The sequence below is a fragment of the Cyprinodon variegatus genome, unplaced genomic scaffold (assembly GCF_000732505.1).
Source record: "Cyprinodon variegatus isolate N-32 unplaced genomic scaffold, C_variegatus-1.0 Scaffold921, whole genome shotgun sequence".
In the NCBI taxonomy this organism is placed as follows: Eukaryota; Metazoa; Chordata; class Actinopteri; order Cyprinodontiformes; family Cyprinodontidae; genus Cyprinodon; species Cyprinodon variegatus.
Genome location: NW_015151374.1, coordinates 249,261 through 261,609, shown reverse-complemented (window position 1 = coordinate 261,609; position 12,349 = coordinate 249,261). Strand labels below are relative to the sequence as shown.

General features: G+C 37.6%; 1 protein-coding gene across 1 annotated transcript in view; it reads left to right on the top strand.

The window, feature by feature from the left end:
- LOC107099935 (chloride channel protein ClC-Kb-like) overlaps positions 1–9,072 on the top strand; it is a 31,084-nt gene extending 22,012 nt beyond the window's left edge. The window contains exons 16-19 of the mRNA XM_015398263.1: positions 190–351; positions 680–760; positions 8,822–8,908; positions 9,034–9,072. Coding sequence (XP_015253749.1) covers positions 190–351; positions 680–760; positions 8,822–8,908; positions 9,034–9,072 — 369 coding nt within the window. The remainder of the gene's footprint in view (positions 1–189; positions 352–679; positions 761–8,821; positions 8,909–9,033) is intronic.
- Positions 9,073–12,349: the final 3,277 nt, after the last annotated feature.

Here is a 12,349-nt window from a genome sequence, read left to right as displayed (position 1 = left end):
AGACACATAATACATAAAAAGCCTTCAGAAATTATTGTTAAACTCACTGTTACTTTGAGAGATTGTTTGAAGAGAGCAAAAAGTTGGAGAGGTATTGAGAATCATTCACAGGCTGAAACAGTTCATCGGTGTGAAAGTGCTCACTGAGGCGACAATTTCGTGAAAATAGACTTCTGAGCATTTCAGCAGCAATCATATGGGCAATTTTTGTGTCTGGGACCTTTAACCCTTTCTCACAGAGACTATACAAATGGCTTTCTTTCTTCTTTGTTATTGTCAGATTCAAAGCTTTTTCTGGGTTATGTTCTGCGATCGGAGCTGCTGCTGTTTCTGCACCACTGTCAAACTCAGGTAAAGGGCTGCATACACAGGCAGGGATCTCTGCAAAGCTTTAAAGAATATCGATTAATAATAATTCCTATCTTTAGCATGTATTTGAGTTAAAAAGAAAATATAGGAATGAAACATGATGGACTTCTGATAGCCTGGTGTCAAAACTGATTTGATGACTCACATAAATCTGAAAATAACATTTAATAACAGATAAATGCTGCTTATTAAAAAATTACACAACAGTTTAGGCCAAAATTTTATTTCAGGAAATATGAAGAGATTTTTAACCACAGCTAAAGCCGACGAACCCCACCACATGAAACGAATTCTAAATACTTTTGTGCAGAGTGTGGGGGAACGGCTGGATGAGGTCTGCAGCATACATCAAAACTCCATCCTGGTATCAGCTGACACTACAGTAGAGGAGGTAAGGAGAAACAGAACATATTATATCAACCCTAGCCTGGAAACAAGACATAGATCATAACAAGAATTGGCCTTTTTGGCCACACCGTGTTTATGAACAAGGATTTTGGCTTCCACTTTGCTCCAAATGTACAACTACAAATACAAAAACATGTACAGCTGTTTGAAAATTAGTGTCTCTTAGTTTGTACATAAGTAGGTCTGATTTGATTAGGACAGACAGGCTTTGCATGGATCTGGGTGCAATGGTTATTGATGCAGTTTGACCCTGTCATGTTTTGTGAGCTTTTAAAAAGAAGGTGCATGGATGTAGTTTGACATCTACAGGTTATCAGTGACATATGACAGCGCATGTTCCACTGTATGGGTCATCCAGATCCATGATGAGTTGGGTGTGGGTTTGGGTGTATCCGTATCAGAGCCAAGGCAAACCTCTTATAGTTCAGTGAGGGTGTTTCTGCCTCAAGCGTCCAGAGAAATGGTTTCCAGAGGAGAAACGGCAGAACTGAAATCTTTTATGGAGCATCAGTAGAAATGAGCAAAGCCTGAAAAAAATATGGAGCCATTTTCTGAGGTGTTTGGCATTGGCTAGTCCTGATTGCATTTATTTTTCATTCTCACATTCTCTATAGGCATTTACATTCCTCTGTCTGGATAACCTGTTTTTAGTGGGACTGATGTTCCTCAAGGTTCCTCTTGAAAACTGGTTTGTCATACAAGTATGACAAAGGCAAAGTTATCCAAATATATCCTTTGAGCGTATTTAACAAGTGGTTGAGAGACAGCTGGGGCATTTGTAAGGCTTAATTGCATTATGCTGGTGAAGATTTTCAGTCATCCATGTCATAGTTATTCCAAAAAAAAAAAATATCCACTGGAATTAATTTCAGGGTTTGATGACATTAAACTTTCCACCCAGGAAGCTTTTTTCATTCAAAATGTCAAAATTAGTGGTGAGTTCGAGACTTTATAGAGTGGCATTGTTTTGGCTTAGAAAACATGCAAATTCGTCCTGAAGAATGGCCCATTTTGACTTCTTTGTTAGCCTTCAATACCCGATACTGGTATATGCCTCTGTAAAAACCCACCCACATACAGGGGACCAGAACATCTCGAGGTATCAGAGTCCAGTATTTTTTTTTTTTTACTTTTTTGGAAATTAATTGCATTACTAGTGACTTATAATGACCTAAAATAGTCTTTAAAGCTACAGTGTGTAATAATTACAGGGATATACAGTCAGAAATGTAATATATTATACATAACTATGTTATTTATCATCATCTCTGAGCTCAGCCTCTTAACCTTAATATTTGCGTTGCCTTAGAATTCGTTATTTATAATTACATAGGAGCGGGTCTCGCAGCCATGGAGGCAGACATCTTTGCGCTACGGCAGCGCAGAGCCAACAAACTAGCGATTGCGAGATCGCCCATTACGCTCGAAAGTAACTACGGCAAGTTGAGAGAGATGAACTGAGACGGTACTGAACACACAGACTAATGAAATACTATCTGTAAAATTATCTATGTAAACAAACCTCATCACTTGAGAAGGTAGGTGATGCGGACATTGGAAGACATTTTGTCCCGTAACGCTCGGAGAAGTGGTGGGGGGGAGATGTTCATGTTGCTGCGGTCTGCAGTCTGGACGTTAGATGTCCCTGAAAATTACACACTGTAGCTTTAAAACAGTTTTTTCCCCTCTTTTGATATATACAAATCCTGACCAAATGAAGCCTCATGGAGGTCTAACTGGGGAAAAAGGTTAGGTTATTACATTTATGTGATTAAGACCTCTATAATCCATACAGGGTATTAGGATCTTAACTTTGTTTCAACCAATAAAAATCTTTCTCCAATGGGGGAAGGAGCAGGGAGAGATTGTCCCAGAGTGAATGTGTGAGGTATTCAAGTGTGGTTTATCCTGACATGCCAGTTCATCTTTGAGTATGTGAATTGAGTAACGTCCTTTAAAACGCTTGAGCATTTCCTTTGAAGGAGTCATTAACGTGTGTTGGTATTGGGCTTCAGTTAAAACCTCCTGGAAAATCCGGAATGTGAAGGTAGTTTGTTTTTTGTGTTGGTTCTTTGTTTGAACCAGACAAGCCCTTAAGAGTGCACATTCCACAAAGCGCCATTTAGGTTTGTCATCTGCTGGAGAGTGCTGAAATCAATATGCCTCGCTTTCATTAATCCCACCTCTGTTCTACCAAAAGGGAGCGATTCCAAAATTCAGGGACTCACTTGCTGGTAGATACTGGAGAAGCCTCTGACTGGTGTCATTCTGTTGTTTAAAAATGTTCTGAAGAGGATGCTCATACTGTCATACATAATCTCTTTATGAATTCTTCATCTTTGTGAAATCATCTCCAGAGTTTCCGTAGGAGTTCCTAAAACAATGCAAACCTTCTTTATTAGCTTGTTGAGTTTTTTAAAGTCATTTGCTCTGATGTTGTTACCCTAGCTGACTGAGGAAGAGATCACACTCTTCACAAAAGACTTAATAAAAATAGCATCTTGTTGCTGAACGTTGATGGACCTAAGCTTCCTTAAGAAGTACAGTCTGGTCTGTCGCTTCCCTTATGTTTATAGGATTCAAATCCTTTCCTGTTTCTTCTGAAATCTACAATCATCTTCCTTGTTTTCCTGACATTCACGATCAAATGATTATTTCCACACCATGCCACAAAGTGGTTCACCAGCTCCTTGTTCTCAACTTCTTTTTCATCTTTAATGCACCTAATAGACTGCAGAGTCATCTGAGTATTTCTGTAGATAACACAACTCAGTATGTTACTGGAAGTCAGAGATATAGAGAGTAAAAAGGAATGTAGAGAGTACCTTTCCCTTGGTGCTCCTGTGCTGCTGACTACTTGATTACACATGGATCCTTCAGTCTAACAAACTGTGGCAATTGTGATTTAGATGGCCTCCACCTGAGTCTTCTGGAATTTCTCATAAATCAAGGCTGAATTGTGTAAAATGCACTGGAGAAATCAAAGAACTTGGACCTCAGATGTCTAAATGACATTTGATTTTTTGAAGCAGGTGTATAATGGCATCTTAAACTCAAACTCAATGGTGATAAGCAAACTGCAGGGGGTCCAAATGGTTCCTTGTTTGTTTGCTGAGTAAACCAATAGAAGTCTCTCTAGTACCTTCATGAGCTTGGATGTCAGGGCAACAGGCCTAAAGTCACTGAGGATTGTTGGCTGAGTTTTCTTTGGTACTGGAACGAGGCAGGAGATCTTCCACATCACTAGAACTGTCTCCTGGGTCAGACTAAGGTTCAAGAGGTGCTGTCGAATCCCACAGAGCTGGTCTGCACAGACCTTTGGGACTCTGGGGCTGACACCATCAGGACCTGGTGACTTATTGCGATCCACTCTCTCCAGTTGCCTCTTCACTTGACTTTTAGAGACAGACAGGTGGAAGGTGGAGGGAGGAGCACCATCTTCCAGAGCCACTTGAAGTAATTTTGATTGATTGATTTTTTTAATACCTATGAGCCTATAGGCCTGTTTAAAATACAATAAATAAAAATAAATAAATAGATTGAGATTTAATTGAGGAGATCTATTGTCATATAAACTTCACTGCACACAAATAGGGGCTGTAACACACATACATCTTTAACCACAATAATCATTAATCAGTTCTCAGGTGAATATATGCCCTGTTTATTAAACTTCACAAACTTCACAATAAAAAAAATTGCTTTATGCCAATTTGAAAAGCCGGCATTTATGAAGGGGTTGTCTTTCTTAAATCTGTCTCTAGGTATGACTTTTTTTCTAACTGCTTTCAGACAAATGAAACTCAAAATATCAAAATGTCTTCCACATAATGCAGCCCCTTTCATCTAGCAAACCAAGCTGGTGCCACAGAACGTGAGAACGTTTCATTACCACCGTGCAGAAAATTTGAAACTGGATGTTGGCTGGATGGGCTTGTCTAATCCCCACTCTGGTTGGTCTGTTGTCATGGTTGCGATACTAGTGTTTTCCAAATGGGTGGTTTTCCAAAAATGCATTTCTGTGCTATATTTCTGTCATCAGACTATGTACATTTACTAGTCTGCTGCCGCGAGCGGTATACCTTTTTACGCTGCAACCACTAGCTTGCTTGACATTGCCTTGTCCATTAACTTCTGTGAATGTCTGTTGATTAGGCCTCAAAATAATTAAATTAAAATCCAAATACATGTTATAGTAAGATAAAAAAGTCAAAATCATATACCAACATATTTAAAAAAAAAAAATTATGCAAAAATATTTTTAATAGATAAAAAGAAAAAAAAAATCTCCCTCTGGTCACTAGGGGGTGGTGCAGCACCCCCACTTCCAGCCGTCATGCATCTTCTGATTTGGCTGACAACAAACTCATAGAAGCAGGAGAGTCTATGGCAGAGGAGGGAAGGATGGATGTCCATGTAACTGAGGCAAGTGAGAAGGATGCTGAGGTTGTTCCTGAAATGAATTTGTTGAAGAATGTATTCAGTTTATACGCTCTGTCCAAACTTTGATCTATATGATCTACCTACTGCTTGAAGCCTGTGACTTTCTTCATCCCTGACCACGTATCTCTAATATTGTTTTGCTGGAACTTGTGTCCCAGCCTTCCTGTATGCCTCCTTGATTTATGTTATCTTGCTTCTGTATACTCCTCATTAATTACCTGCCTCCCTTCTTAAAGGCTTGTTTCTGTTTTTGTTAATAAGTTGCTTCAGTCCACTTGTGAATCATGGTTTATTATTGGGAAAGCATTTCACTGTTCTAGTAGGGATGGTGCTATCAACACAGAAGTCTATGTAGTCAGTCAAACATTCATTGTATCGATGTCCTCTCCATGTGGCTGACAAAGTGCATCCCAGTTTGTAGTCTCAAAAGAACTTTGCAGGGCTTCTTCAACTTCCTTTGACCATCTTCTTACAGTTCTTTAAATGCAGGTTTTCTCTTATAAAGTAGCTTATAATCTGAGCAGAGAAAAAACAAGATTTTGATCTGATTTCCCCTTATGAGTTTTTACTTCGGAGATGGATGAGTTCTTGACATTTCACAAAAAAAAAATTAAGTCCAAAGTTTGTTTTCTGTGGTACAGCAGCTGAAAAACTGATAAACGTTGTGTAGCAAAGAGTTAGGCTGGATTAAAATCACCTGTTATTGGCATAAATGCATTCCGTTGTTTGGCAACGCAGGCACTTTACCTCACATGTAGTGTTGGCAATAGTAGAAGGTGGAATATAAACATTTGCTAAAAGAACACTTGTAAACTCTTTGGGCAAACAATATTGCCAAAAATCAAAAATTCAATTTCTGGGCTGCAGTGATGGATCTTTACAGTAACATGTCCTGGATTACGCCATCCGTTGTTCACAAGCAGCGTCTACCCACCTCCTTTGAATATTCCACTCTTTTTTTTTTTTTTAATCTGTCTTTCATGATTTTGGCACTGATGGCTAGCTTTGGCTCATTTCTTCCACCGGCTTAGCTCTGCCCAGTTCTCATTGTCACTCATCAGATCCACCTGTTTCTGTTTCCTTTTTAAGCTGCCTTTTCCCAGCCATCGGTGATAGATTATTCGAGCCATGTGTGAGAGCTCTGGGCTTCCAAGTATTTTTTGCCCCTGTTCTGCTCTGTTTGCCTGATCTGTCTTCAGACCTTGGATCTCATTCCTGACCCCAGCTTGGAGCTCCTTGGGTACCTCTTTGGATCTCTGATCTTCGGGCCCGGAAACCTGCTCTAGCATCAACTCTGACTTTGGATTATCCCTTCGGATTCTTCTGTTCTTCGGCGTTTGTTGACTTCTGTTCAGTCTGCACTGTTTCTCTCCTGGAACTCTGGTGGCAGATCCTGCCGCATGCTGTGGAAAAACAGCTTGAGGATTGGACCAGGTTATTGACTCACATGCTCATTATCCTTTCCCGTCTCAGTTTCGTAGTCCCTAACCTGAGTTTTCACCTCTTCAGAGTATCCAGTGATCCTGCCCCAGCTGAAGAACCGCTCTACACTGAGCAGTTAATAAACGCTTGCTTTGTAAACACTCTCCTCTGCATCTGTGTGCTTGAATTCTGGGTCCAACATTCTAAACTTCTGAAACTTCCTGCTCCTATGGTCAGAAAGTCTGGCAGAGAGAAATGCTTGAGTCCAAGGAATCATCCTGGATCCATGTTTCAATAAACACATAATGCTGCATTGTCGATTTTCTGGCTGGGTCATTGCAAAGGCTTTGAGTTCTTCTAACTTATTTCCTAAAGATCTCACACTGTTCATGATAATTGATGGAAGACATGGCTTTAATTTCTTTTCCCTCTCTTGTCTCCTTGCTGCTGCTCTGCATCCCCGAAGTTGCCTTTTCAACTTAGCTGGTACTTACGGAGGTAGCGGATGTAATATTTCAGCCTTGGAGAGGTTCACTATCTAAAATAAAAAAAATTTGCTATGGTTTCTGTGGTTATACATCATAACAAATATCTAAAAAGGAAAAAATATCAGTAAAAATCTTTCTAGTTTCACAGCATTCAATACAAACAGCAAAAAACATCAGAAAAAGAAACTCTGACTAAAGTCTTACTTTAATTAATGAACAGGGAGTTTATCAAAAAATTAGACAATAAAAAAATTACATTCTATGATTTGACAAATTTCCTCATCTTTAGATAGCATTAGAAACATTTAATACACCTGTGCAGAAGGAATGCAACAGCCTTCACATTGCTCTTTAGCTGCTTTGCTTCCTTAAGTTGCACAAATGCTTAAACCCTTGACCAATTGTCACTTTAGTTGAGCATTTTTGGTCTGCTTGCACATGATAGGTGTAACATTAAGAAGAAGACATTTCTCGCTCTGTTGGAGCTACTATCTGCTAAGGCCTTACCTTTGTCGAAGTCATGTGGGACATTTATTGAATGTCAAGATAATGTCAACTTTAGGTCAAGATAGATTACTGTATATTCTTAAAATTGTGAAATTAATTATTGAAGTATATTTTGTTGAATATAAAATTAATACTTTTATTCTGCACCTTTCCAGATTGCATGTGGATGTATTATTTTAGAAAAAAATCATTGTTGTAGAAATGACCTTTAAGAACTTATTGTATTTACAGAATCATGGCCACCAGTGCAGTCAATGTTTTGTGGAGCCAATCAGACAGCGCTGATTCACTCAGAGATGTTGTCTTTAAGGTTTTGGGGCCAGGGGCCAGAGATGAGGGGCAGAGCATTTCTGATGTGATCTGGGCACACGTTTTGATTGCTAACTTGGTAACGAATGATTACCTATTCTTATGCTTTTGGGTAAGAATCCTATTGGGTTAAAAAGAATTCCCTTGTATTTCAGAGAGTCCACAATGCCATTCACTCTATCAGGTTTCCATTTTCTCTGGGGGTCCACAGCTTCATCAATCTACTATCATCCGCTTATTTGCTTCATGCATGACTCACCTGGAGTGTTTGTTCCTGTCTTATCTTAAAAAAGCACATATTTCCACTTTGAGTCTAAGCAAACTGAGCTCATGTTTATGATGGTAGAGGAGAAAAAGCCTTTAATTGAAGGCAGTCTAAACAACCTGCTGGTATGTTATTTTGGAAATGTGTTCATCTCCAGCTCCCTACAGCAGTTATCTTTCTCTCAGTGAGATTTGAAGATTTTATTTCTTACCTCTCTTATACTGTGCTCTGTTGATGCAGCAAGAAAAAAACATTAAACCTTATCCACTTTAATGACCCGCGGGAAAAAAGCAAAAAAATGGTTGCAGAGTCTCGTCATATTTATAGCCAAGCTTAACAGACAGTCATAGATTGATTGCTTTGAAACTATAAAGTGAATTTTAAGTCAATAAAAGCTTTTATTGCATTTTCTTAAGGGGATTTCTGGGATGATATTCATTAAACTACATATTATATATACATATATATAAAAAACATATTTATTAAAAGGAGTACAAACAGATTTATCTGCATTATTGCAATTAATTTATTTCATATCTAGAAATCAATGTAGCCAAAATCATTTGATTATAATCTGTATTTTCACATTGTTTGCTTTCTTCCCTCTCAGGCCTACAGTGTACTAAGCATAGCTGGAGCTCACCCTTTATTTGTGGCAGATGGAGGAAAGCTGGTGGGACAAATCACATGGTCTGAGGTAAATGTTGAGAATATTATGTGTAGATTTCTACTGTTCTAAACCAGTGATCTTAAGTCTCTATGTTTTACCCCTGACATGATGAACATGTTTGTAGTTGGTTTAAATATTTTTTTTCACTCCAGATGCAGCAAATCTTGGAAGGCTTGGCTAGGGAGATCTGAGCAGCATCAGCTTGGGATCAGCACTTAAACTGACCAAAATTCATCTATTTCCGATTTGCATTCAATAAAGCTGGTGCCAGATAATGATGCAACTTTTTCATTCCCCGAGTTTAATATTGTTTGCTCCTGAACAAAACTTATTAACTGGTGACTAAGATGATGAATATTTATCAAAGCTTTTCTACTTTTGTCTTTAATTGTAATTAATGGTGTTGAATCCAGAGGGAAACTCTCATTCAGTTATTCATACACTTTGACATGATATTAAAGGTAGTGGAAATGAACACACAGGTCTTCTTGGTAGGGTATCCAAAAGCTGCCACAAAAAACAAGAAATGATCATATATGTGCAAATTTATGCAGTGAATTTTGTTCCATTATTGGTGCAAGCAAAGGACACATTTTGTGAATGGACATTTGAAAATAAAATGCAATTAAGAAATGAGCATTCTGAATATATAAAACGTTTTTAATAAAAGTCAAATTAGTTTAGATTTTATTTTCCAGATTTATAAAAATATATAACTCGATAGATAAAAAAAAAAGTATATTAAATAAATATATAAATAAAAAATATATATTTTTGACATTTTTTGCTAATTAACAGGTTTTTTAAATTCAGTTTTACAAATTGCTCTCTTAGCAATAGCATTTTATTGATCAATGTGTGCGAGAGTAAATTAATATAATTGGCTCAAAGTGAAGAGAATTTGATTTGTTATACACAAATTGAAAACAATGCAATCCATTAAACTCTTTTTAAAAAAAGACAGTTGAAAATATAAAATATGTAAAAAAAATGTTACAAAATAAAGTTTGGAGAAATAAAAATAGAAAACACGACATATGAAATAAATATTAAAAACAAAATAAAAAATAAATAAATAAAATTGGAGAAAATGGTAAAGTTACTCTTCACACCTTTTTTGGGTTAAAACAATTTTCAAAGTTTCTGCATTGTGTTTCCTTATTCTTTTTTTTTCTTTTTTTAAATCTCCATCTATAAAACCTGTTCTTTGCTTGCAACAATAATGGAACAAAACTCGCTCTATATAACTTTTCTTTTTCCTGAATACTCATGTTTCAGTAACTACTTGTAACTACAAGTTCCATATGAACCGATGTATTGTAAAACTATTCATGCCCCCTTTTATTAACTTTAGAGGAATAAACACACATGTTTCTATGGGTGGAACAACGCATACTTAAATAGTGTACAGAAGAAGATGAATGGCTTTCAAATGTTTGGGTTGAAAAGATTTACTTTCTATTAAGAAGTCGTGAGCCCATCAACAAGATCTAGTTTTGGCAGGTAACAGTGGGCGGAGCTTTTAGGGTAATGTTGTCGGTCCACTTAAAATTCGGCAGGAAGAGTTTTAACTTCAGCAGTAAAATTTTGAGGGCAGGAGAAGCTTCTGGAAGACGAACAGACTGGAGATTTAGGGTTTTTTCCACAAATTAAAGAAGCAAGGAGGCAAAGCACTGGAAGGCAAGGACCTGATTGGACTGATTTTCTGAAAAAGGGGGAAAATTGAGAATTTGTTTAATCATGTGCATTTAATTGCAAGAGTTATGCAGAGAAAATAGGCCTGATTAGGATAGACAATATTTCAGCTCATCATCTGATGATGGAGACAGTAAACAGAGAAGCAGCCAAGAGGCTCATGAAGTGATTCCCTGTTTCTGTTGACAGAATGACTGGGACATCAGGATAAATCTAATATTCATGGAAGAGTTAAAAAAAAATCTTATGAGAAGTTTTATTTAAAATATCCATGGGGGAGGGTCTTCCAAAAAGCCTGCTGTAACGCTCATAATTTTCTTTTTCAGATGAAGCAGAACTTATTTTCAAAATAAACATTTATGCGTTCAGGTGTGCAATCTGGTAGAGATGTGCGCTTTCTACAAAGCATTGACTCTGGGAGGCTGAATACAAAAATAAGATTATTTCTCCTAAAGAAAAATGAAAACAATGGATTTTTTTCCTCCTTACATTGGTGCTCTACTTAGAATTGGTCGCACACATAAAATCCCAAGAAAATGCACCAAGTTTTAATATAGCAGAAGAGTAAATAATTTTGCAAGGCACTGTAAGGCTTGGTGATATTTTCGAATTAGACTAAAATCACTTTCAAAATATCCGTGAGGTGGCTGCTCAGAGATAGCAGGAAGATGGGACCTCTCCAGGAGGCAGAATGTGAAATGCTTTCCTCTCTCATTATACCTCAGAAATGAAGCAGGATGGGAGAGGAAAGGGAAAATCTGTTAGCAGCAGCTGTAAAATATTACATAAATATCCCTCACAGAGAGGAACTACAGGTGTCAGAGCTTAGATTCTACCTGAATTATTCCCTCTGAATGCATTTGCAGAGATATAAGTAGATAAAAACAAGGAAACAGGCAAAAATTATTGTGCAGCATTGTCTGCTCAGTTGTAGCTTTTACGCAGTCTGGAGATCATGGAACACTTGAAATCAGAGGGCTGCAGATCAAAATTTACACATGGATGAATCTGGTGCAGAGATTTATTTTTTTTTTATTTTACTGAAAATCATATTCTTCTCATGCTTTTTTTAAAATCACGCTAAAATTAAAATAATAAAAACCTGGCCTTTCCATGTATCTTTTAGTGCAATCCCAGTCATGCATGAAACACAAAAGGAGAAACGAAGCAGCCAAATCTTGGAGAATATTTAAAAAACATTTTTAAACTGGGCATAGTTATGTCATTTGTTTGTTTTTATTATATGCACCAGTAACTCACTGTGGTTGCATTCAACAAACTGCAGTGTCATGCTAACATAATAATTTATTATTTTTGTCTTTTAATTCAATTCAATTAAATTTCAGTTCAGTTTATTTCTATAGCGCCAATTCACAACCTATGGCATCTTAAGGCACTTTACCAGATACAGTTCACCAGATCATACGGTCAAATTGATTCAAAGTTTTCTATCTAAGGAAAACCAGTTCATTGCATCGGCTCATTGACTGGAATGCAATCCTTCACGCTAAGCATGCTTGTAGCGACAGTGGATAGGAAAAACTCCCTTTTAACAGGAAGAAACCTCCAGCAGAACCAGGTTCAGTGTGAGCGGCCATCTGCAGAGGCCGACTGGGTTCAAGGAGACAGAAGCAGAGCAGTGGCACGGGAAGGGGGGTGCTGCGGGGGCTGCAGCCTCCCTCGTCATAGCATCAGCCCCCCATGGTGGGGGGCTGTGGAGTAACATAATATTGTACTTAAAAACATGAAATTATTTATGTATTTATTTTTTAA